This window comes from Glycine max, chromosome 4 (assembly GCF_000004515.6).
Source record: "Glycine max cultivar Williams 82 chromosome 4, Glycine_max_v4.0, whole genome shotgun sequence".
NCBI lineage: Eukaryota > Viridiplantae > Streptophyta > Magnoliopsida > Fabales > Fabaceae > Glycine > Glycine max.
Genome location: NC_016091.4, coordinates 50,190,906 through 50,212,670, shown reverse-complemented (window position 1 = coordinate 50,212,670; position 21,765 = coordinate 50,190,906). Strand labels below are relative to the sequence as shown.

The window sequence follows — 21,765 nt, the reverse complement described above, 5'->3', positions numbered from 1 at the left end:
TTACAAAAATGATTCTACACCGTGAAAACAAGGCCCGTTTCATTAATTTATTGCAGTTAATTGTCCCCCGGTCATTGTGGAATAACATTGCGCCGGAGAAGAAGATTTGTTTCTCTTCTTTTTGTAACGATAGATCTTCTTTTCATTATTTTTTTTTAATCTTCAATTTATATATAATGGATGAGGATTCGATTGTATGCAAAAAAAAAAAAAAATTCGTAAAAACTAAAGATAAATATTAGAGATAAAGTAGCTCATACATTTTGTTTAACCAGCTGGGATAGACTCCTAGATCCATTCTGCGTCATTTAAAAACAAATGTAAAAATTATATATAGCCCTTAAAAGCAATTTCTTTTATGATAAAAAAATTGAAGGAAAAAAACTCGTGCTATTTTTAGCATTGTATTATTAATTGTAAACCTCAGGGGATCCAATTCCGTTGAGAGTCGCCAAGAGAATGTAGCGAATGACCTTTATATTATTTTCTTGTTGATCAGGGACAGCAAAATCTAAGAATAATAGTTAAGATGCAACTTGTCTTCTGGAATTATTTTATTGGAGAGTCTGGTGCCAAAAATGCTTTTAGTGTGACATTTTGGCTATTATTAAAATTACTAATAATACAGGGAACCTAATTCTGTTTCATTTCGGGTGGATGAGAGGCACTGAATAGTAGAATTTTTTTTGTTCTAAGGTGCTCCTTTAAAGAGATAGATTATGATATTGCACGGAATGAAACTCCGAGTATGAGTTCCGCTATATATACAATGTGGACTTATTAATTTCAAGCGAGGCACAACAGCTACTCCAGCTCTTTTGCCTTATTTGTTGCATCATAGTAAAAGAAAGAAAGCCTCCAAGACAAGGTATAAAGTCAAGGTTTCAAATATTTTGTTTCTAATTAGCTAATGGCTTGGTGTTCTTAGCATTTGGAAGAAATTTTTCCTTAACAACGTCGTCTTTAATTTTAATTTTAACATTAAAAGATAGACTTATTTATCTTTTTTAGTTTCACTGTTTATTTATTTATTTATTTATTTTGTTTCACTATTAATTAAAAGTTCGATCTTAGATCATGAGAATAAATATTATGTATTAATAATGAAAAAAATTTACACAATTATTTAACTACAATTCATCATGTTTGATAAATTTATTGATTTTTAAATTAATAATAATAAAGTAATTAAAATAATTTGTAATTGGATGATAATATAATTACACGATCTTAGATAGACATTAAACTCTTCTCTGTTATTCTTAAAAGAGTCTCAATGTAGTCCCTTAGGAGGTACAATTTTGCTATAAAGTAATTAAGAGAAACAGGGGAAAATAATGCTATTAAAAATAACAAAAAAAAGTACTCCTATTCATTTAGAAAAGAACAAGGTTTTCTTAATCTAGCGGATGAAAGCAAAGCAGAGGAGTTACCTGTCATAAATGTTGAAGAATCTAAATGAATCCTATTGATTCCATATTCATGTTTGCCAGCTATTTTGGAAAAATCAGCTACGTTTAGCTGGGAAAGATGGTTAAAAATAGCTAGACAGTGAGCAACCCAAAAAATGAAATGTGACGAGTATTTGAGTGGGAAAATAAGTTAGTGACCAAAAAATTACCTGTGGGTAGTCAAGGCAGTCTAAAACTGCAGAAGGTGCTAACACAGACGCATTGCGAGGTGTAGGGTCGTTGACATCCTATCACTCTTTCAACTTCATAACTCTCTTCTACCTCCATTGCCAAAAGAATTATGATGTTGAATGTAGATATAACAATTTATACAATATTTTATATAACAACATTTTATGTATTTATTTTTATTTACCAAAATGCCAAAACCATTATTCTAGTAGTGTGATCAATTCCTTGACATCTCAATATCTCATCACTTCTTGGAGCTCACTGCATCACGTGGATTTCTCCTGCCCCATTACCCAAAAAAACCCAAAGTAAATGTGTAATTCTAACACCATCCACACTCTCCCATCAGTTATATATCCCCCACACCATCTTTCTTCGTTGCATAAACAGACACTCTTCAGTTCAAATCTTCTGAAATGGAAGAGTATCCATCCGACTCCAACGCTTAAGCACACACCCTCTTCGTCTCTCTTCCTCACTCTTTGACTCCCAAGATCACCATTTTTGCCTGATAATACACTATTTGTTTGAGTCTTGATTATACTCTGCAGTTTGCACAATCTTTGAGATTTTACTCATTGGTTTGTTGTTCTGTCTGATAACAAAGATGGTTGAGATGGATGGCGTTGGCAGCAAGTATCATCAACAAACACTTAACTTCTCCATCGACATTCATCAACAAGGAATCTCTAAATGTTTCGACGACGATGGTCGCCCCAAACGAACCGGTATTAAAAGCAAGCTTCATATTATTTTTGGCCTTTTTGTTGTGTTTCTAATTCCTCTCATACACATATTATGATGTGTTTGAGATGTACAGGGACGGTGTGGACTGCAAGTGCACACATAATAACTGCAGTGATTGGGTCTGGGGTGCTGTCTCTGGCTTGGGCTATAGCTCAGCTTGGATGGATTGCTGGTCCTATTGTCATGGTTCTCTTTTCTGCCATCACTTACTACACTTCCACTCTTCTCTCTGATTGTTATCGTACTGGTGATCCTGTAACTGGCAAGAGAAACTACACTTACATGGACGCTATTCAGTCTAACTTTGGTAAAATTCACCCACCTAACTCACTCAATTAAACTCTCTTTCTTGCAGAATTTTAATCTTGGTTATGTGGTTGTGCTTCTTCAGGTGGAAATGGCTTTAAGGTCAAGCTGTGTGGGCTAGTTCAGTACATTAACCTTTTCGGAGTCGCCATTGGTTACACTATAGCGGCTTCCACTAGCATGATGTAAGTTTCGGATTGTAGTGATCTTGAAATGTCTAGTTAATTACTATCCAAGGAAAAAAAATTTAGTATAATTGGGCTGTTTTTGGCTTGTATATCAAACAGGGCAATTGAAAGATCTAATTGTTACCACAAGAGTGGAGGGAAAGATCCATGTCATATGAACAGTAACATGTACATGATTTCATTTGGTATAGTGGAAATTATTTTCTCACAAATTCCGGGCTTCGATCAATTGTGGTGGCTCTCCATTGTAGCTGCTGTCATGTCCTTCACATACTCCACTATTGGGCTAGGCCTTGGTATTGGAAAAGTTATTGGTATGAATTCATGCTATTCACATGTCCATCATGATGATATTTGTTCATCTTCAATCACTGGTAAGAAATCTGACTTGAATTAACCATATAACAGAAAATAGAGGAGTCGGGGGAAGCCTAACCGGGATAACAATTGGTACCGTGACACAAACTGAAAAAGTTTGGAGAACCATGCAAGCTCTTGGTGACATAGCCTTTGCCTATTCATACTCCCTCATCCTTGTAGAAATTCAGGTATAATTTATTTTGCTAAATTTATATGAGACTCAGGTTTAATTTAATTTCTGAAACTTTTGTTTATAACCGTGTCAATGGTGTCCTGTGATCCATGTAGCTCACCTAATTAGATAAGAATTTGTTGTTGTTGTTTGTTGGTTTGTATATGAGACTCGGACTTTATTTTATTCTTATTAAAAAGTGAAAAAGAATTTGAGGTCTGAAATATTGTAAAATGTGATGAAACAGGACACAGTGAAATCCCCTCCATCAGAGTCAAAAACAATGAAGAAGGCTAGTTTCATCAGTGTTGCAGTAACCAGCATTTTCTACATGCTTTGTGGTTGCTTTGGTTATGCTGCTTTTGGAGATGCAAGCCCTGGAAACCTTCTCACTGGCTTTGGTTTCTACAACCCATATTGGCTCCTTGACATAGCTAATGCTGCCATAGTGATCCACCTTGTTGGTTCATACCAAGTTTACTGCCAGCCCCTCTTCGCCTTCGTTGAGAAACACGCGGCGCGTATGCTCCCAGATAGTGATTTTGTGAACAAAGAAATTGAAATTCCAATCCCTGGTTTCCATTCCTACAAGGTCAACCTCTTCAGATTGGTTTGGAGGACAATATATGTAATGGTGAGCACTGTAATATCAATGCTCCTCCCATTCTTCAATGACATAGGGGGACTTCTTGGAGCATTTGGATTTTGGCCCCTTACTGTGTATTTCCCAGTGGAGATGTACATTAATCAAAAGAGAATACCAAAATGGAGCACAAAGTGGATCTGCCTCCAAATACTTAGCATGGCTTGCCTTTTGATGACTATAGGAGCTGCAGCTGGCTCTATTGCTGGGATTGCCATTGATCTTCAAACTTACAAGCCTTTCAAAACCAACTATTGATTAAACTATGATTGCCATTTATAGAGATTTCAGAAACAAAATTTAACTTCTTGGTCATGTTCATATGAAGCCAAGGATGTATGGTTGTCTTGTTTGTTTATGGCCTAGCAGCCCTATATGTGTTCCACTTCTTTCTACTGTATCTGTTACTCTCTTACTCTTTCTGCAACCTAATTCAAAATGGAAGAAGGGAAGTAAAACAATAAAAGCATACATTCTTGGTTTTAAATATTAGAAAAACTTAACTAACTTTATTTCTTTTAACGATATCATCTCTAAAATATTCTTCATCTAATTAAGATTTTAATTTTAATAATTCTTTTCTATTTCTAATACTAAGTATTAAAGATAAGTTAAGAAAAATTGTAATTCTTAATTAATATTGATATAATTAAATTTTTTAATTAACATGAATCTTTTATTTCTTTATATTTAAGACAAGAGGAAATATAAATCTACAGTAATTATAATCACATTTTCATTTTTTCTTCTTTCTTTACTTTTATTTAATTTTTCATCTTTTTTTTCATTTTAATAATATTATCGATTACATCTACTATTTATTTATTTTACTTATCTTTCTCTTTCCTCTATCTATCAGATTATGTATTACATCAATCATTTAAAGGGTTGTATATTAAACTTTTTCCATAAACCCAGTTTGCGTTATTTTTCCTATTATTAATTTTGTGTGTGCGTCTACATTAGCAGCAACAGGATTTTGGAAAGAAATATTTACTGTTAAAGTAAATCTGATAGTATAATTTTTTTTACAATCACAATCCATATTCATTAAACTTGTATTAAATAATATTATAATTGATATTTTATTTAATATATTTTTCATAAAATAGTAAGATTATTCTAACATTTTTTTTCTAATCATGCATATAAAATATATAATTTTCTCCCAATACAATTTATTTATTCTATATTTAAAGGTTAGACAAAAATTAAATTCAGATTAAGAAACACAAGAACACTACTAATTATATCAACTGTGATTATTGGTATAGTATTATAACACTGTTCTTCCTAAAATGGCAAAAGTGCAAAACCATTATTTTAGAATTGTGATAAACTTGTTGACATATCTCATCACTTATTGGAGCTAGTTGCATTTCTCTTCTGCCCCAAAATTACCCATGCATTATTCTAACAACGTCCTCACTCTCTCATCAGTTATATACCCTCAGGCCATCTTTCTAATTCGATGCATAAACATACACTCCTGAATTCAAATCTTCTGAGAGAAATGAAGAGTGTCCGACTCCAACGCATAAACACACTCTCTTTGTCTCTCTTCCTCGCCCTTTGACTTCCAAGATCACCATTTTTGCCTGAACCTCCTAATTATTAACTCTAGTTCGGTCTTTGGAAGGTGTGTCAAACTCACTCACCAGATTGTGTTCCATGTCATGTCATGTCATCACTACCTCATATATAACCAATTAACCACCAATCTTCTCTCTTTCTTACAAGTTCTAAACCTTTCATTTTATGTCTTCATGATTATATATTCTGATAGTGTGCACACACTTTGATGGATGTAGCATTTACTCCTTGGGTTGTTGTTCTGTGTGACAACAAAGATACTCGTTCAGATGGATGGCATCAAACATTTAACGTCTCCATTGGCATGCATCAACAAACACAGTAACAATTAATGATTATAAATTCTGTAGCCCCACCACCTGTGAGTTTCCCAACTCGATCAGAGTAACCATTCAATTCGATGTGTAATTGCCTAACTGGAATGCATGGAATTAACGCTGCCTATTTACAATTTTGCGCAAACATGTACTCATTTAAAATTTCAATACTCCTCTGTACTCTAATCCTTTTAAAGCAAAACATTCAATATGTACTATTAAAAACATTTAATATGGGCATAACCTACTTTTAAAAACTTTACATAAAATTAAAATTAACAACTACTCCTGCTCCTGCTACCTCATTTTCCTAAAGTATAAGTTAAAAGGAATCAAAGATAAAATTTCATAATTATTTTATGAAAAATAAGAAAAATTATTATATCTCTTAGTCAATAGAGCGCGCCTTAAACGACATACTTAGATAAAATTGAATAACCTCCCCAGGTCCCAACACCCCGAGTCGCGTATAATTATGATCACTTCATGTGAATATTGTTACGTAGAAACCAAGAAAAATAACAAATTATATTGATGATGATAAAATAGTCTTGTGATTTTCATTTTGGATAGAAATTGAATAACTTCCGCCGTACAGGGACACGAAATGGAAGTTGGGCGCCCCCACGTCAATGAGCTTTTATGTGTTACATACGCCAGCAGATTTAGGTTTATTATTGTGTCATCACATATCATGGAAGAAGATACTACCTTACAAACCATTATTATACACAAGTAAATTTTTAGCTACAAACGTAAAAACAGATTTTCTCTCCTTTATTAATGTTGCAGAGAAATCATCTAAGTTCAAAGAAAGCATTTATAGTGGGAGTCAAGTTGGTTTACCTTTAATTTTGTTATTCACATGCATGTAGTTGAGAGACTCGTCCATTTTTCAAACAAGGTGCTCAAGGTTTTATTTCATGTTTTCTTCGTTAAGCTCTATCTGTGTGAGTTTACTTATGAAAATTTTCACATTTTAAAAGAAATATATATATATATATATATATATATAAGTGTTTTTATTTGATTTGATGGGAAAAAATGGATCAAACGTAACAAGTAGAATAATAATTTATAGATGACATCAATGGAAGTGATATTACACAAAAAATGGAAAAGTGAATTAAGGAGTGGTCCTCCTTCTCTTGAACTTGAAGTCAGTATATTTGCCCAAGAGTGAGGGCGATTGATGAACACTGTAATCATCCATAACTTGCCCCCACTCACTTCATAAACAGCAAGAAAGGTTCTGGAAGTGGAATCTTACACAAGTTAAATGCATAGTACAAGTCTCTAGTATGACAAATCGTCGTGAAGATATGTATACTTTCTGATCGCGTAGTTTACTGGTTTTGATACTGAACTCTGAATACAATGAATATTTGTGGTGCCTGACACTACCCTAACATGTATTTTACAAATTTAAAAACTTCCACGTACGGAAGGTCTCAACTCTCAAACGTGAAGAGAGTCTTCTAGAAAAGAATAAAAGAATAAAAGGATAGAAAATCCATGCACCAATAGATTATAGATGTATGTGGCTTTTATTTTCTGTTCAAGGTGGCATGGTATGTTCCCGGAGGGAGAAAGCATACACCTTTACACGGTTTTTTCCTTCAAATGTGAGCTTGTTTCAAAGTTCAAAAGCCAAAAATACTGAACAACAAACAGAGACAAGGAACTGTGCAATGTTTGATTTAAGAAAAGAAAACATTCCATTTTTATTTGTTGTGTTCACTGATATTTAGTTAAACACCAAAAAAAAACTGTCTTAATTTTTTCGGCATCTGCAGAATGACTTGCAAGCACAACACACCAGCCACTAGACTAAAGCCTGAAATAAATGGGTTTAAAACGTTCAGGTATCATATGCAATTGTGGAAGATATCTTCACTTCTTCCCTTTCACTCCCTTTTCCGTATGAATGGATTGTATCCTCTCCACTGACATTAGCACGTTTAGTCCTTCAATTTTTATCAATATAGTATAATATAATTTTATTATAAAGTGAAAGTTAAACAAAAAAATAACGGTGAAATCTTAATATTTAAGATTTTTAAAAAAAAAAATCACTTGAAAGCATATCATTCCCCGTTCCACTTCTTACCTTCATGGCTTCATCTTCTCTTCCTCCCACTAAAATAGACTAAAGTGATACATCGGACTATGATTTCATATCCAAACTCATTTTAGATTAAAGTGATACCTTCAAATGTGACTACATATTCAAATCATTTGTGTCAATAAATTTTTATTAATTTATTCTTTTCAATCTATCCCTTCTTAATTTTACTTATTAGGATGATTAATAATTTTGCATTAGGAAACAAACTCAGGAGATACATTAACTCACACACTAACTAAATCCTCTTGCTAAAGGAATGCTTAATAGTATTAAGTGTAAAACATGGTAAGCTTATTACGAAAATTAATTCCAGGTCCAAATGTAGCATAATCGTTTGTGTTTATAATTACCAAAAAAATAATCAGTATGAAAACTTAGAGTAAATAGTGTAAAAAATCATTTATGTCTTAATATGAATTCTACATGGTTAATCTGAAGAACTCTACACTAAAACGAAAAAGGTATGAAAATAAAGATATACTCCCTCTTCATTATCATTAACAAAGTCTTATCTCATTAAAAGGTTATTACATGAATAGGGCTTTTTTAATCAATGTCCCAAAAATGCAGTAAAAAAAGATAATGTCCCAAAAAGTTTGACATTACCTAACATAAAACATTGTTAGAAATGGTTTTATATCTTAACATATGACATCGCAATATTTTAATCAAAATATTTAATGACAAATAAATAACATATATATATATATATATATATATATATATATATATATATATATATATATATATATATACACCAAGACATTGCAGGCTTGATAATTCTCAAGTGGTATTAATCGATACTCTCGCAAGTACGAATATAGGTCATAAAAAGATTAACCCCAATGTTGCACTTACGCATTGGACTGATAATACTAACATTTCAATCAATTGAGAGAGGGGGGATAACTTACTAGAAAATGAAATATAAATCTGAAATAAATCAATATCACAAACAATCTCCTTGATTCCAATGAAAAAAATCAATCGAAACATTTCTATTCGTACAAAAGCCTAGTTACAAGTACATAATTACATTATCACTCATCCCCACAAAATATATTATGCGTGCAATTGGGCATACTAATAATCTAAATATTGTCTGAACTTAGGGAAGAATGAACTTTCAAAATTTGTACATTGACCTGAATCAACCAACATTATTACTTACAAAGTGTTATAACTCAGTAACTCACAGTAGAGCGTTCAACGTCGTAGGGAAAAAGAATCTGCTGCCAAATGATGCCACGAAATATTTATGCAGTTATCTTCAACGCACAGAAACAAACATAACAGGCACCAGCAAGGCAAGCGAACAGGCCGATTCCAAAATCGTGCAAGTGCTAATAGATCTATCAATTTTGCAAAGACATTAGCAGAGGGATCTAAGAAAGCTCTTCCGCATTGAACTTGGTGTAAGCTTCCTGTTTTTAAGGCCAGAAGAATAAATATAAGAACGTGTAGAAGTGTTATTATTTTTTCAATAAAAATAATAGTTTAACTTTCATATACTGTCAGTATAAAACCTTCTACACTGACAACCAATTAAAGATCACATTGAAATGACTTTTAAATTAATTATTACAAAAGTTAACAATCTCACAACAAAATATCTATACATTCTAATTAAATTCTAAAAATAATTAGTGTCCACAAATTTGGTACCTTAAGAATGTCAAAAACCTTCTCCGCTGTGTATTTCTGTTCAAGAGTAGCCCCTTTCTGCTGGACTTTATCTGGGTGAATACATAAATTTGCTTTTCTATAAACTTTTTTAACTGCCGAAGAGGTAATCATATCTGTCAGAGAAACTGGCTGCCAACCACATTCTGGCCAAAGAACCTGCATATAAACTCAATGGTAAGACAGAGTCATGCAATAAAACAAATTGTTGTAAGATGGGAAAAAGTAAAAGCTTAATTGATTAACTATCATAGTTTTTTACCATCAAAGGAAATAAAAGAAATGAGAAAAGTCAATCGCCTTCCTGTTAAATAAGATCTTGGAGACAACTGGGGAGAGTTTTGGCAGAGCCTTCGCTTAACCAAAGGCATATATACTACACAAATTGTGAAATAGCCAAATCAATGGTACCTTTAATTTCAAATAGTAATTAATATATCTCGTGTGTCTGAATTTAATTTCAAAATAGATTAAATTTCTATCCTCCTCACTAAAAGAATACAAGTTCTGGTTTATGTTAATTTATTTTTAAAAATACAAAAGAATTGAACATGAGGTTAGAAAATAAGTACAATTTTGTTCCACCAAGGAGAACTGAACAAAATATTTTGTGCAATTCTGTTTTATCTGCATGCCAAATGCTACTTTATAGGCAAATTTTGACATGTATGTATGGACTTTTCATAGCTTTCAGTCAACAACTCAACATATTCCATTTGGACCACCATGTTGTCATGTTGGTTCAAGCAAAATTACAAACAATTTAAACACTGAAAAAATAGACAGAAAATTTGATATGAGAAGAGTCGCAATACACAATGACTTATAAATAAAGTTCAAAAGTATTTCATCTATATATGGTACACTATTTCTCTGTTTTCCCCATATTAGTCGATTGTGTGCAATGGCAGGCAGCACTGTACTGCCATTACAACATGTCACGGGAAGACCCTGCTCCCCAGAATCCCATAGTGTCACACCTTGCTGTTGCAGCTGGAGCAACACGATTCACAGCCACTATCACAGCAGTTCATGGCCATGTCTCTGTTGGGCATTTAAATCTTTTTGGGGGGAGTGGGTACAATTGGAAATCTGAAACGTCATTTTACATGACTGCTTTCCCTCACATCCGTGCACCCCCGACGTGGAACCCTAGCCCCTGCTTCTAAGCAAAGACCTACTTCTCCAGCATCCTTTCCAACAGTGAACCGTGTTGCCAAGCTGTTTCCCCCCAATTTCCAGTGTCCCATCTCTATTCTCACTGGTTTTTAGTGTCTTCATCTCTAATTAAGACCCATCTCTTTCCAAGCTAATTTACCAGTGATTTCATCACTTTTCTGGCCTACCCACTACCATTTTGACCTTTCTGTTTGTCTTCTCTGTTCTGTCTTCAACCTCTCTAATAAGTCAGCTTCATCCACTCAGCCACATGGAACACCAGTTAGCATTGCCTCTGCCTTTGCATCACTTTCTTCTCGTGCAATGGTAAAGCCCATCGGAAATAACTTCAATATAGCTTGGCAATGGAATAGTTTAAAAGGAATCAACAATAGAAAGGTTGACATCAACCATAGAAAGGTTTTTACTGGTGACTTTTGTGGCAAAACCATGGTGGTATTACATGAGCAAAGAGACATAAAAAGGGAATGAGGGGAGACATTGTTGGCCATAACAAGATTCCTTCCAAAATGAAAACATTACTCAAAGAATCCCACCTGAAGAAGACAAATTTGATCAAGCCTCATGAAAAGGAGGAGGAGGAAGAGGTAGAAGTATATTCGAAGTGGGAAAAGACCTGCAACATCATGTGACTCTGTTGCCACTACCTAGAAAGCCAAAAATATCTAGCCATAGATTTATTGTTGTTCAAAAATCTAAAAAACAGCCACCAAAGTAGGAAAGACTAAGGCAAACAAGCAAAAAAAGATGCTTGTGACAACGAGGCAAGAGCAAGAACAATTCTTAGAGATTCCTTTGAAGGAATGAAATTGTTTTTAATGCCGTGCACTCAAAAACTACAAGTGAATGAATGGTCGACACTATTGGAAATTATAGCCCACATCTAAAGGTTTGAAGCTATCATAAGTGTAGAGTTTCTCTCCTTATAAAGGAGATAAGTACACAAAGGAACTATTGAAGAATCATGATCTAGAAAGAGAAAATTACGGTTGCTCAATTATGTCAGATGTGTAAACAGATAAGAAAAATAGAACCTTGATCAATTCTTAGTGAATTGTCCAACTGGCTCTATGTTTGTGAAGAGTGTTGAAGCATCTGCTTATGTGAAGACCAGAGAAAAGTTATTTAAGCTATTAGGTAGTCTTGTGGAGGAGGTTGGAGAAATCGAGGTTGTGCAAGTGGTTACTGACAATGGAAATAATTGTTTCAGATAAAAATTATTCCCTGGTATAATTTTAACAATTTTTATTCTTAATTATCCAGCTGTAGCATTTTTGGAGTCGGCCACCCCATGCCACTATTTGTGATTGACTACTATGGTTTTTCCATTTTTTAATACTGTTCACTGGCTGGATTTAATCGTTCTGTTCAAGATAGTTGTTAAGAATGCTAATCAATTACAGGACAAAAGAGGTATATTCAAAAGCCCTAGAGTGAAATGAAGTATTATCAATTGATAGTAATAATTGTAAAAGAGCAATACATATTGTAATGTTGATAGCAATGCCCGCATATTGCCTTCTTTCCCTGCAGCCCAGCGCTTTATCTGAACATCTGCAGTATCAGCAATTTTCTGCCAAAAAATAAAAAGTCATGCAAAGAAAATTTGACAAATAAAATAAAAACAAAAGAATTATGGATAACTATACCATGATTATCCTTGGAAATAATTCGCAATCTAAACAAAAACACTATAAATGCTTACCCGCCTCTCTTCTTGCTCCATCTTAGTTTGAAGGTCACGCTGGTTCATATCATTCACTGCTTTTAACTGAAAATATGAGTCAAAAAAGTGAAAAAACTATCCCATGAGAGTTTATTTCTCAATAAAACCTCTAATATTAATGTCTAGAAAGAGCTAGGAAGACACCATATGTGCTTTTAAAGAAGTATGTGCAGAAATATCATATAGAGATCATTAAGCTAAAGACTTGACGTTGACACCATTTAGAAAACACAATATCACACAAAGAAAGAAGCCTTAAAAAGATGACATATAATTTGCAATGATTAGCTCCCTTCTCCTTATTAAAAGAAATAGAGACAAGATAATAATGCACACCGCTCGCTCTTGTGCTCTCTGATGACGTCCTAATCTTGCTTTTCGTCTTTCTTCAGTTTCCCCTTCAACCTCCTGGAATTCAGATGATGGGGAACCTTTTGCAACCAAAAGAATAAATGATTTTTCAACCACTTCACTGAAATAGGAATCGATAAATTTCAAAAACTTACCACCGAACATCAATGACAGGTCATCAAGGGATGTCATCACTGGAGATTTATTCACGCTTGCTGAGGATCTAGATGGCACTCTTGGTGACACCTCAGGTCTCTCTTTGTTCTTCATTTGGTTATCATACATATGATCCTAAGTAACACATCAGCCAAAAATAAAAATTGAATATAGTTTCTCAGCATTGCAAAATCATTCAAGCTCGTTATATATTAATAACAATTAAGATTTACCATAGTTGGAGTCCTTGACTTTGGCACGCTGCTTGATCGAGAGCCCATGCTGAAAAAGGATTCAAGATCATCCACGCCATTTGCCTGATTCACTCTCGCAGCTGGAACTCTTTTACCATTGTTCATCCTAGCCGCCAAGTTTTGTTTAGTCTCAGCGGCGTTAACATTGGCCTTTCTACTACTAGCATTAGTCTGTGCCCCACCCATGGCAAAGTCCTCAAGCTCATCTATTGTTGATACACTCGGCCTATTAACTGCACCCAAAACTACCCAATTCAGCCGATTATACACAAGAAAAATGAGGCCATTCAGGTGTTGAAGCTCAAGCATTCAGAACAACCTTTACTCATTGGCTTGGGTGGAGACTTCAATGATGGGGACCCTCCTTTTGTCCCCTTAGAATTATTCGACCTACTAATCTGCTCCAGCGCGTTCAGGAATGATTCTGAAGATGCCGAGCTTGAAGCAGTTTCAAATATCAAAAACGGATCATCCTGAGACGCCGCCGCAGCAGGCTTGTTTGGAGTAACACTTTGCTTGTTCATCTCAACACTAAAGAATACAACAATTGACACATTAAAAGACTAACACAAAAATAGAACAATTGACACCAACCAATTCGAAATATGCAAATAGTAATGCAAGTAAATTTATAAGGAATTAAAGACAAAGTTTGGCTACCCATTATTTGAAACACCAAAGCCAGGGATCAAATAATCAAAAGCAGGTGTTTTTGTGTTTGGACTCTTAGCGTTGGTGTTTAACCCGCCAATCTTATCAAGCAGATCATCAACGCCGACACTCTTCTCATGCATTCCACCGAATATGTCATCCACATAAGATGACGCGGAAACCGGTTTGTTCGATCCGGAGAATATGGAATCGTAGTCGAACGAAGCGCCATTGGATTTGGCGTCTACGCCAAAGATGTCGTCGAAACGCTGCGTTTTGTTGTCGGTGTTGCTGTTGTTGCTGCTGCTGAAAAAGCCGTAATCGAAATCGAAGGTGGAGTTTTGGTGAGACGGGGATCCGTTAAGGGGGGATTTGGAATTGGGGCGTGTTTGGGAATCAGCGACATTCGGAGGTCGCTTTGCCCTAGCCATTGGAGCGGATTTTCCTTGTGGTTTGAGACCGAACCTTTCGGTCAAAACGCCGAACTCGTCCATTGATGAATTTGAAGGAAACGGATCAATGCAGTGATGGAATTGAATTGGGTAGCTGAAACGGAACCGGGTGGAAAAGAAAGACAGAGAAGAAATGTAGGGAAATGGGATCTAAGGTTGAGAATGTCGGTTGCTTCCTTATATTTCTGCGTGTGAGAGACTTCAACATGAACAAGTGACCACTGCCACAATTTCCACGCGCTTATTGCCCTGTCATTTTTGCCTTTTGCTTTTTATTATTCATAATCATGGATCCACTTCGGTAAGCACATGTAAATTAATCGTATTTGGTTAAATTAACAATAGCTCAATTATTATTTGGTTAAATTAATAGTAGCTCAATTATTTGAAAATTTTGAAAGGCAAATGTTATTTTTTTACAGTTGAATTTATAATAAACTCCTGAATTATACTTAGGAGTATTTGTTTTGCTTTGAAATCAAATTTTAAATAAAAATACAACATTATATTCAAATCAATTTTTTTTGTTTGTTTTGATTCGATGGGATGATTTTTTAATTTTTAATATATTTTTTTATAATTTAAAATCTATAACTAAACTTATATGATTATTATGTTATATTATTTCAAAAAATTAATTATTTTTTAACATGTTTTAGTTAAAAATTATTATTTTTACTTTTATTTAACATTAATATAAAATAATATTATTACTTTTTTGTAATATTATATTAATTTATACATCATTATTGTTTTTAACAATATTGATACATTCATTTTTAATAAACCAAAAGTAATAAATTAGTTAATATTAGTTATTAATTATCAGAATAAAAATCAATATAATTACAATATGTAATTTATTTGATTTAGTTTGATTTTTTATAATAAGATAAAAAACCAAAAAAAAATTATAGAAAATATGTGATTTTTTTAATTTTTTTTATTTTCGTTTAGGCAATTTTTAATTTTTTGTATCAATTTGATGATTTACAAATAATTTAATTCGATTTTAAAGACACTTAACTGTACTCCCTTCACAAAAGGCTTACAACATGACAACATATTCAACTTGCAATTACAAGAGCAAAATATCCATTTAATAAGTTTCTTTTTTTAATACATAATTCGGTATTTGTTTTTAGATTAAAAACCCCGATTATAAAGATTCTGAACAATGAACACAACAGCGGCATCACCTCTACCCAGCCACCATCAAACCGGCGCGAACCGAACCTCCATACACAGAAATACAAGATTAGGCCTTCGCTTATTCAGACTTGAGTCATCGCCCCCATCACGTTAGGGTTTGCAGACTGAATGATTTGCAAGTCTTGCTTTGTCCACGCAACAATGATTAAGCTTTGTTGAAGTCTTAGACTGTTATGCTTAGATTTCTAGTACGTTGTTTCTTTTGGCCTAAATTTTCAGCCGTTAAAATTCCATTTGCAGAGGGTCTGCATTTCATGATGTCACTTTGTTTTACTAGCTTATGTTATAGTAATATATAATTTAATAATGTTGTGCATGATACTAATGCATTAATTTTCTGCAAAAACATGATCAAATTAGTCATAGTTGTTGCGAGTATAAAATTGATTATATTATACAAAGTGAGATTTTAAGCCTTAATTAAGATAAAGGTTGGCTGAAAAAAACAAAACAATACCCATAGCCACTTGGGATCTTGAGAAGTGGCTTTGTTGTGGGATGTGGATAAGTCCCGGGTTAACAGTGAAGGTAATCAATTAGAACCATTAAAATGTGGGTTAAACCAAAATAACTTGCCTATTTCTCTTGGAATTACTCTTTTTTTTTCTCACAACTTTTGCAGGAAGGTAAGTTCTAAGGGCTATTTCTGTATGACTTGCTGTAGTTAACCACTAAGCAATGTGTATCAGCTACTACTGGTTTAAACCTTAGTTCTTATTCTTTTTGAAAAAGCAGGCCTGTGCTATCTTAAAAGCTGTGGCAAATTTTGGGGCTAATTTGTGTCTTGTGGCTGCATCGGCTTGGGCTGTGCAGGTTTTCTTTGTGGACATGCTAGACATTGTAAATGATAATGTTGCTATTCCATAGATAGGGACATAGGAGAGGTTGGTAAACAAGAGGCCTAGAGTGTTAATATTTACTTACTCATTAGAAAAAACAAAAGACAATATCTTGCTATAAGGCCTTGGCTGTGTAAATGGTCCTTAGGATTGATATTTTTGTGGATAATATAGAGATTAAATTATGTCAACCTATTGTGCTTAGCGAAGTTTCTTCTATGGATTTTGTGGCTAAAACTTGCTTTGTTCTTGTTGAAGGGGTATTCTGGTAGAGGCTCGAATCCATGTAAAAGCCACAATTTCAATTTCCAAGTATTTGATATCTGATTTTGTACTTTGGACTATCTTTCGAAAAAACGATCGATATTATTAATCTTTTAATTTTAATTATTTCATTCAAGTTCAATTATTTCATTCAATTTTTCATTATACTTTCGATGGGGAAAAAGCATGAATTTTGTTATGTTTTTGAAAACTTCGTATTGAAAACTCCATTTTTACTAATAAATATCCAAATGAGAATTTTTACGGACGGATTTTGAATTGCAATCTCATTACGCTTTAACTTCCCTTAAATCCTGAAATGACTCAATTAAACATTAGGGGATGCATATCACACGAGTTGTATGTTAACCTAGGTTAAGCCAAACAAACGATGTAGGAAGTTCTTTTTTCGCTCGTGAGTTGCCAAATGCGGAAAAAAATTGCATGAACTCATTCGGCCAATGGTAATCTCAGACGACAGACGGGCAATGTAGCCATCTATTACAAATTCCTGTTCAGAGTTGTAAGATCCGTGCCGCAGTTAACCACTGGCGGTGACGGAGCTCTATGCCAATGCCACAATAGTGTCAATGGCTTACTTTAGCAGTGAACAAAATCCTGAAGCATTCAATATATTTAGAAGTTGGATCCATCTGAAGTTTAGATCCCTCGTAACTCGTTTTGGCATTATTTGATTTAGTAGAGAGAGCCACCTGTGAGAAAAAATGTCTGATCGGTTTTTAGTTAGAGGCACCTCTTTCAAAATTCAAATCATATCATTGAAATTGTACAGTGAAAAGTCATACAAACTTAAAACACTCTTCTTATAAGTTTTGCTACTAGGGTTATAAAACTAATGCTCCTGGGGAAAATTTTCTAAATGCGCCTTTATAGTAAGCATACATAGGCTTAAGCTCTTCCACTTTGCTTTTTAGTCCTGGAGTCACTTGTTGAAAGCGCTGACCCAGAGATCTTGTTAACCTCATACAGCAATGCAGCCGAGAACAGGAAACTGCATTTAGGCAACAAATATTAGAACATCAACAATGAGTTAATATGAAAATAAAAATAAAATAGATATTTTTATGTTTTTTAAATACTGAAGGATGCACAGCTAGCCATCATGTTGCTGTGCTAGGATTTGATTTCTCATCTTTATAAGCCAGACCACGATAATGTCAATACTTTGGTATACTAGGCCATCACTGCTAATATATTGTTCACAAGGATCCTTTTTATTTCATTAAAAAAACTATACCCTCTGAAATGGAAGCATCCTTCTGATTTTCTGCAAATTGCAAGCATATTAAGCTGCTAAAACCTATGAAGCAGACTCCAACAGAGACATGAACTGACAAATTCTCCAATTCAGCTAATGTAATAATATAGGACACACACACACATATATATAAGAAGCCTATCAAGTGAGAACTAGACCGACCCAAAGATAAAACAACTAAAGCTTAAGCTTTAATCCCACCAACAAAAAAATATTTTCTATTAATTTTTATAGAGCAAATAAGCTTTAGGCCTCACTCATTGTTGGGCCTGCCCTGAGTGAGAACTCTTTATTTTGAGAAATAAGAACAATAAAAATATGCTACTACTATTAAACCATATTTATTTTGAGACTAGAGGTGTCATTGGCTTTTGAGATGTGTCTTTTCTTCTTTTTCTTCTCCCTCCCTCTCCTTTTTTAAATACTTCAGATACTACACTTTTTACTGAATTTCTTATTCGTACATAAGGCAAAAGAGGGTTGGGGGGAGCATACCATGTAGTGATGCAAACTCGGTGGACAGTGCTTGCAGCAATCAGAGCAACAGCTTCTGCAACAATGACTGCAAAATAATAATTTACAGTCTTCAATTTTCATAACCATAAAACACAATACTAGATGTTCATTAAATGTCACAACTCCTTTTAAAGAGTTAGTGACCTAGACAATAACATTAGCAGCTCTTCATCTGCATGTGCCAGTTGAATTGTTATTGTTAAAGACATGATATGAATGAAAAAAATCCAGTAGTCATACAGTTTCTTCTGTTACACACGTATGTACTCATTCAAATAATGTTTTCTGAACAGTCCAACTTACTATACTAAATTATGTGACTAATAATATGTATATTGCAGAGGTTTAGAAAAAGGATATCACAATTTATTACATGGTAATCCTCTTTGACGAAACTATGTCTTCTTTTTACTTCTTTATGAAGAATTAATATCTATCATTTTGCCTCTCTAAATAGACATGAAGAAATACAATCCCTCTGTACAATGCTGCATAATCTTGTTTGCCTTCTATACATATTGCAGAAAAATGTAGTCTGCATACGTAAAACTCTGACATGCAGAAAGCTCTCCACGAAATAACAAGCTTGGACTATTTTTACAATAAGAGGTAAACTTCTAATGACAGCTAGACAAAGGAAAGCATATTCATAACTGCCTAAAAACACAGGCCTAGTGCTGGTAAAGAAGCATAAAAAACTTGTGGAAACTTATGGTACTGATGCACAAAGGACAGTACAGTAAGTCACTAACAAATAACTGCCTTAACCTTAAGTGGTATGTTTCAAAGTTTAACATCACAAGATTGGAAAGTTACAAACAATACTCGTTCTGTTAAACTTGTTTTTAGTTCCCTAATTATAAAACATTACAATTTGTCATCAGCATTCAAAATCAATGTGTACTTACCAGCTCCCCAACCAGTTCTTGCACCAATTGTTTCCTGAAAATTTCCAATGAACTGCAATCACAGATGTAAATACCTTAAATTACCTTGAAAGATTTAGCTTTGATGGAATTCTTGGAAGTATTATATGAGTAAAAGATAATCAAAAGAAGACTACATAGATTAAGTATAAGAATTCACATATATCTCGTTAAAATAAGTCACCTCAGTCCATCTAGCACTAGTTTAAACAAAAGATTCTTTGTTTTTCTCAAGGTAGAAGGATCATATAAATGAGTGACCAGGGAATCAATATATATGAACATTAACCAATAACTACAGACTACAAAGTGATAAAAAATAGGGTTTTTCTCAGTCTTCCAAAAATCTTCTGGCTTCATTTTACAGAAATGGCACTTGTCATTAGAATCACGAAGAATCATGCATTGCACAATTTCATGCCTTCTATAAAAATATGTTTATAGACTGTAATATAAGTCCAAATAACCAAACACTAGTATCAAAACGGCTGTAATGAAAAAGAAAAAGTGATAGGCATTCTTCATTTTCTGATGACATAACAAATATTTTTCCTTCCTTCTATTCTATCATTGACTATTATCGGCATATACAACTTCAAAGCTGAGAAAGAAGTCAAGAGATGGATTCAGAACTCACAGTTAGGAGCACAAGAAATAGGAGAGAGCTAACGAACCCTCCAAGTATAGTGTATAATTCTGATGATGCTAGTTTCCCTCGGTACATTTCTTGAAGTGAGAGAATGACTGTGAAGAGAAGAAAGGAATATAGCATGGAACTCCCAGACCCCGCCATGGCCTTCTCATTGCAAGTTCAGCAATCGTGAACACAGAAACAATTGTGAGAATAACAGGAAAAAGTACTATCATCCATCACTGAGTTGCAAGCTGAAACAGCACTTAAGTATATAAAGCACATTATACCAAAATTACAACATATGCTTGCCGTGGATCCAAGCAGCCACAGATCTCTAGTGGCTACAAGTATAATCCAATAAAACATATTTTGATTAAAAAAATCCACTTAAATGTTTTCATCCATGACATGAAAACGCTCTTTACAGTGCAATACGGCAAGCTTCTCTTCACGAAAAACAGGAATAGCAAGTAAGTCAGGCTTGATAAGTTTCAAACTAGTAAACCACCAATTTTATTCTTGAATTATTACTCACTCTATTAAGTAGTCCTTACAGCATAAAAATTACTTGAATAGTCCTAAAACTATGAGAAATCATGCTAAGTACTATGTAGTCCCCAAAATATTAAAAACCCTTCAAATTGGTTCCTAAAATTTACTGTAACAAATCAGCTAGACTAAAGTGACGGATATTCAATATTTATAAGTAGCTAAGCTACGAAGTTCGCGAAAAACTAAATGTCAACAACTAAAGCTCGATGAATCCAACAATGTTATGAAGGCACACCGATCCCAAGGGTAAATATAACAACTGACCAAAAACCCTAACTCCAAGCTACGCGAGCCGAATTTCATCAAATATAAACAACAATTCGCCCTACAAACAAGCACAACAGAAGCATCGGGGAATTCGAGATCAAATCCATCAATTTAATTCCCTCTAACTCTCGCATTTTCACAGAAAACAAGGAAAGAATAAGAGAAGTGAAGAAATAGAAAAACAAAGGAGCATACCTCAGATCGGAAGCAGCGGTTTCAGTTCAGATCTCGAGCAACACGCGATCGTCGTTTTAATAAACGCACGAGTCAAATACCGGAGGGCAATTTGGGAATCCAATCCTTGATAAATATTCAGTAGTGTTTGTTTTTTTCCACAAAAATACTTTTAGGATTTTTTATAAATAAGATTAGTTTTAAAAATCATTGAACATTTAATTTTATTTAATAAATTTTATTTATTATAAATATTTTTAAATTTTAACTTTTAATCTAATTTAATTTAATAATCTTTTTATATACTATTCATGCAAAGTATAAATATATATTGACGGTCAATTAGTTCAAATGAAATTAGATTTGATACTTCATAATAAAAAAAAAGTAATGTTATTAGATACCAAAAATCTTTAGGAAAGTGAATACGAAAAAATAAAAATTCATAACCATACGTGATGGGTCCTGTAAATTTTCACGAATTTGGATTCACACAATACAACATTTTTTAAAGATATGATTAGTTAAACTTTTTGACGAAAATTAATTAATA

The 21,765-nt window shown here is 33.7% G+C and overlaps 3 protein-coding genes across 9 annotated transcripts; 1 reads left to right on the top strand and 2 right to left on the bottom strand.

The window, feature by feature from the left end:
- Positions 1-720: 720 nt before the first annotated feature.
- LOC100779910 (amino acid permease 3) lies at positions 721-4,566 on the top strand. Of its 2 annotated transcripts, XM_006578897.3 has the most exons (7): positions 721-868; positions 2,251-2,371; positions 2,464-2,697; positions 2,782-2,881; positions 2,984-3,198; positions 3,293-3,432; positions 3,664-4,566. In XM_006578897.3, exons 2-7 carry the CDS (start codon positions 2,251-2,253, stop codon positions 4,315-4,317), a joined length of 1,464 nt encoding a protein of 487 aa, XP_006578960.1. In that variant the 5' UTR covers positions 721-868; the 3' UTR covers positions 4,318-4,566. The 2 variants fall into 2 exon arrangements, with proteins under 2 accessions (XP_006578960.1, XP_003522571.1); XM_003522523.5 differs by lacking the exon at positions 721-868 and having other exon boundaries at positions 1,888-2,371; positions 3,664-4,540.
- Positions 4,567-9,065: 4,499 nt separating this feature from the next.
- On the bottom strand, positions 9,066-14,793 carry LOC100779375 (auxilin-related protein 2). 5 transcript variants are annotated; one of them, XM_003522522.4, is made up of 9 exons: positions 14,107-14,793; positions 13,766-13,977; positions 13,426-13,679; positions 13,192-13,327; positions 13,022-13,116; positions 12,665-12,730; positions 12,443-12,532; positions 9,763-9,939; positions 9,066-9,521 (listed from the first exon to the last, which is right to left on the bottom strand). In XM_003522522.4, exons 1-9 carry the CDS (start codon positions 14,589-14,591, stop codon positions 9,483-9,485), a joined length of 1,554 nt encoding a protein of 517 aa, XP_003522570.1. In that variant the 5' UTR covers positions 14,592-14,793; the 3' UTR covers positions 9,066-9,482. The 5 variants fall into 5 exon arrangements, with proteins under 5 accessions (XP_003522570.1, XP_006578959.1, XP_040871001.1 ...); XM_006578896.4 differs by having other exon boundaries at positions 13,426-13,691; positions 14,107-14,782; XM_026128316.2 differs by lacking the exon at positions 9,066-9,521 and adding an exon at positions 10,043-10,156 and having other exon boundaries at positions 9,801-9,939; positions 13,426-13,691; positions 14,107-14,786.
- A 2,828-nt stretch (positions 14,794-17,621) lies between these two features.
- On the bottom strand, positions 17,622-21,384 carry LOC100797444 (protein KRTCAP2 homolog). Of its 2 annotated transcripts, none has more exons than XM_003523377.5 (5): positions 21,234-21,384; positions 20,223-20,381; positions 19,568-19,619; positions 18,639-18,705; positions 17,622-17,876 (listed from the first exon to the last, which is right to left on the bottom strand). In XM_003523377.5, the coding sequence occupies exons 2-5, from the start codon at positions 20,376-20,378 to the stop codon at positions 17,774-17,776; spliced, it is 378 nt and encodes a 125-aa protein (XP_003523425.1). In that variant the 5' UTR covers positions 20,379-20,381; positions 21,234-21,384; the 3' UTR covers positions 17,622-17,773. The 2 variants fall into 2 exon arrangements, with proteins under 2 accessions (XP_003523425.1, XP_040871000.1); XM_041015066.1 differs by having other exon boundaries at positions 20,223-20,470; positions 21,234-21,367.
- Between the last annotated feature and the right edge of the window lie 381 nt (positions 21,385-21,765).

Coding starts and splice junctions, on each gene's coding strand:
- LOC100779910 (XM_006578897.3), top strand. CDS start 2,251: ATGGTTGAGATGGATGGCGTTGGCAGCAAGTATCATCAACAAACACTT. Junction 2,698..2,781: donor CGCTATTCAGTCTAACTTTG/GTAAAATTCACC, acceptor GTGCTTCTTCAG/GTGGAAATGGCTTTAAGGTC. Junction 3,433..3,663: donor TCATCCTTGTAGAAATTCAG/GTATAATTTATT, acceptor GTGATGAAACAG/GACACAGTGAAATCCCCTCC.
- LOC100779375 (XM_041015067.1), bottom strand. CDS start 14,591: ATGGACGAGTTCGGCGTTTTGACCGAAAGGTTCGGTCTCAAACCACAA. Junction 13,978..14,106: donor TTTGGTGTTTCAAATAATGG/GTAGCCAAACTT, acceptor TGTATTCTTTAG/TGTTGAGATGAACAAGCAAA. Junction 9,522..9,762: donor AGGTTTTTGACATTCTTAAG/GTACCAAATTTG, acceptor CCTTAAAAACAG/GAAGCTTACACCAAGTTCAA.
- LOC100797444 (XM_003523377.5), bottom strand. CDS start 20,378: ATGGCGGGGTCTGGGAGTTCCATGCTATATTCCTTTCTTCTCTTCACA. Junction 18,706..19,567: donor AAGAACTGGTTGGGGAGCTG/GTAAGTACACAT, acceptor ATTATTTTGCAG/TCATTGTTGCAGAAGCTGTT. Junction 17,877..18,638: donor CGAGTTTGCATCACTACATG/GTATGCTCCCCC, acceptor GCCTAAATGCAG/TTTCCTGTTCTCGGCTGCAT.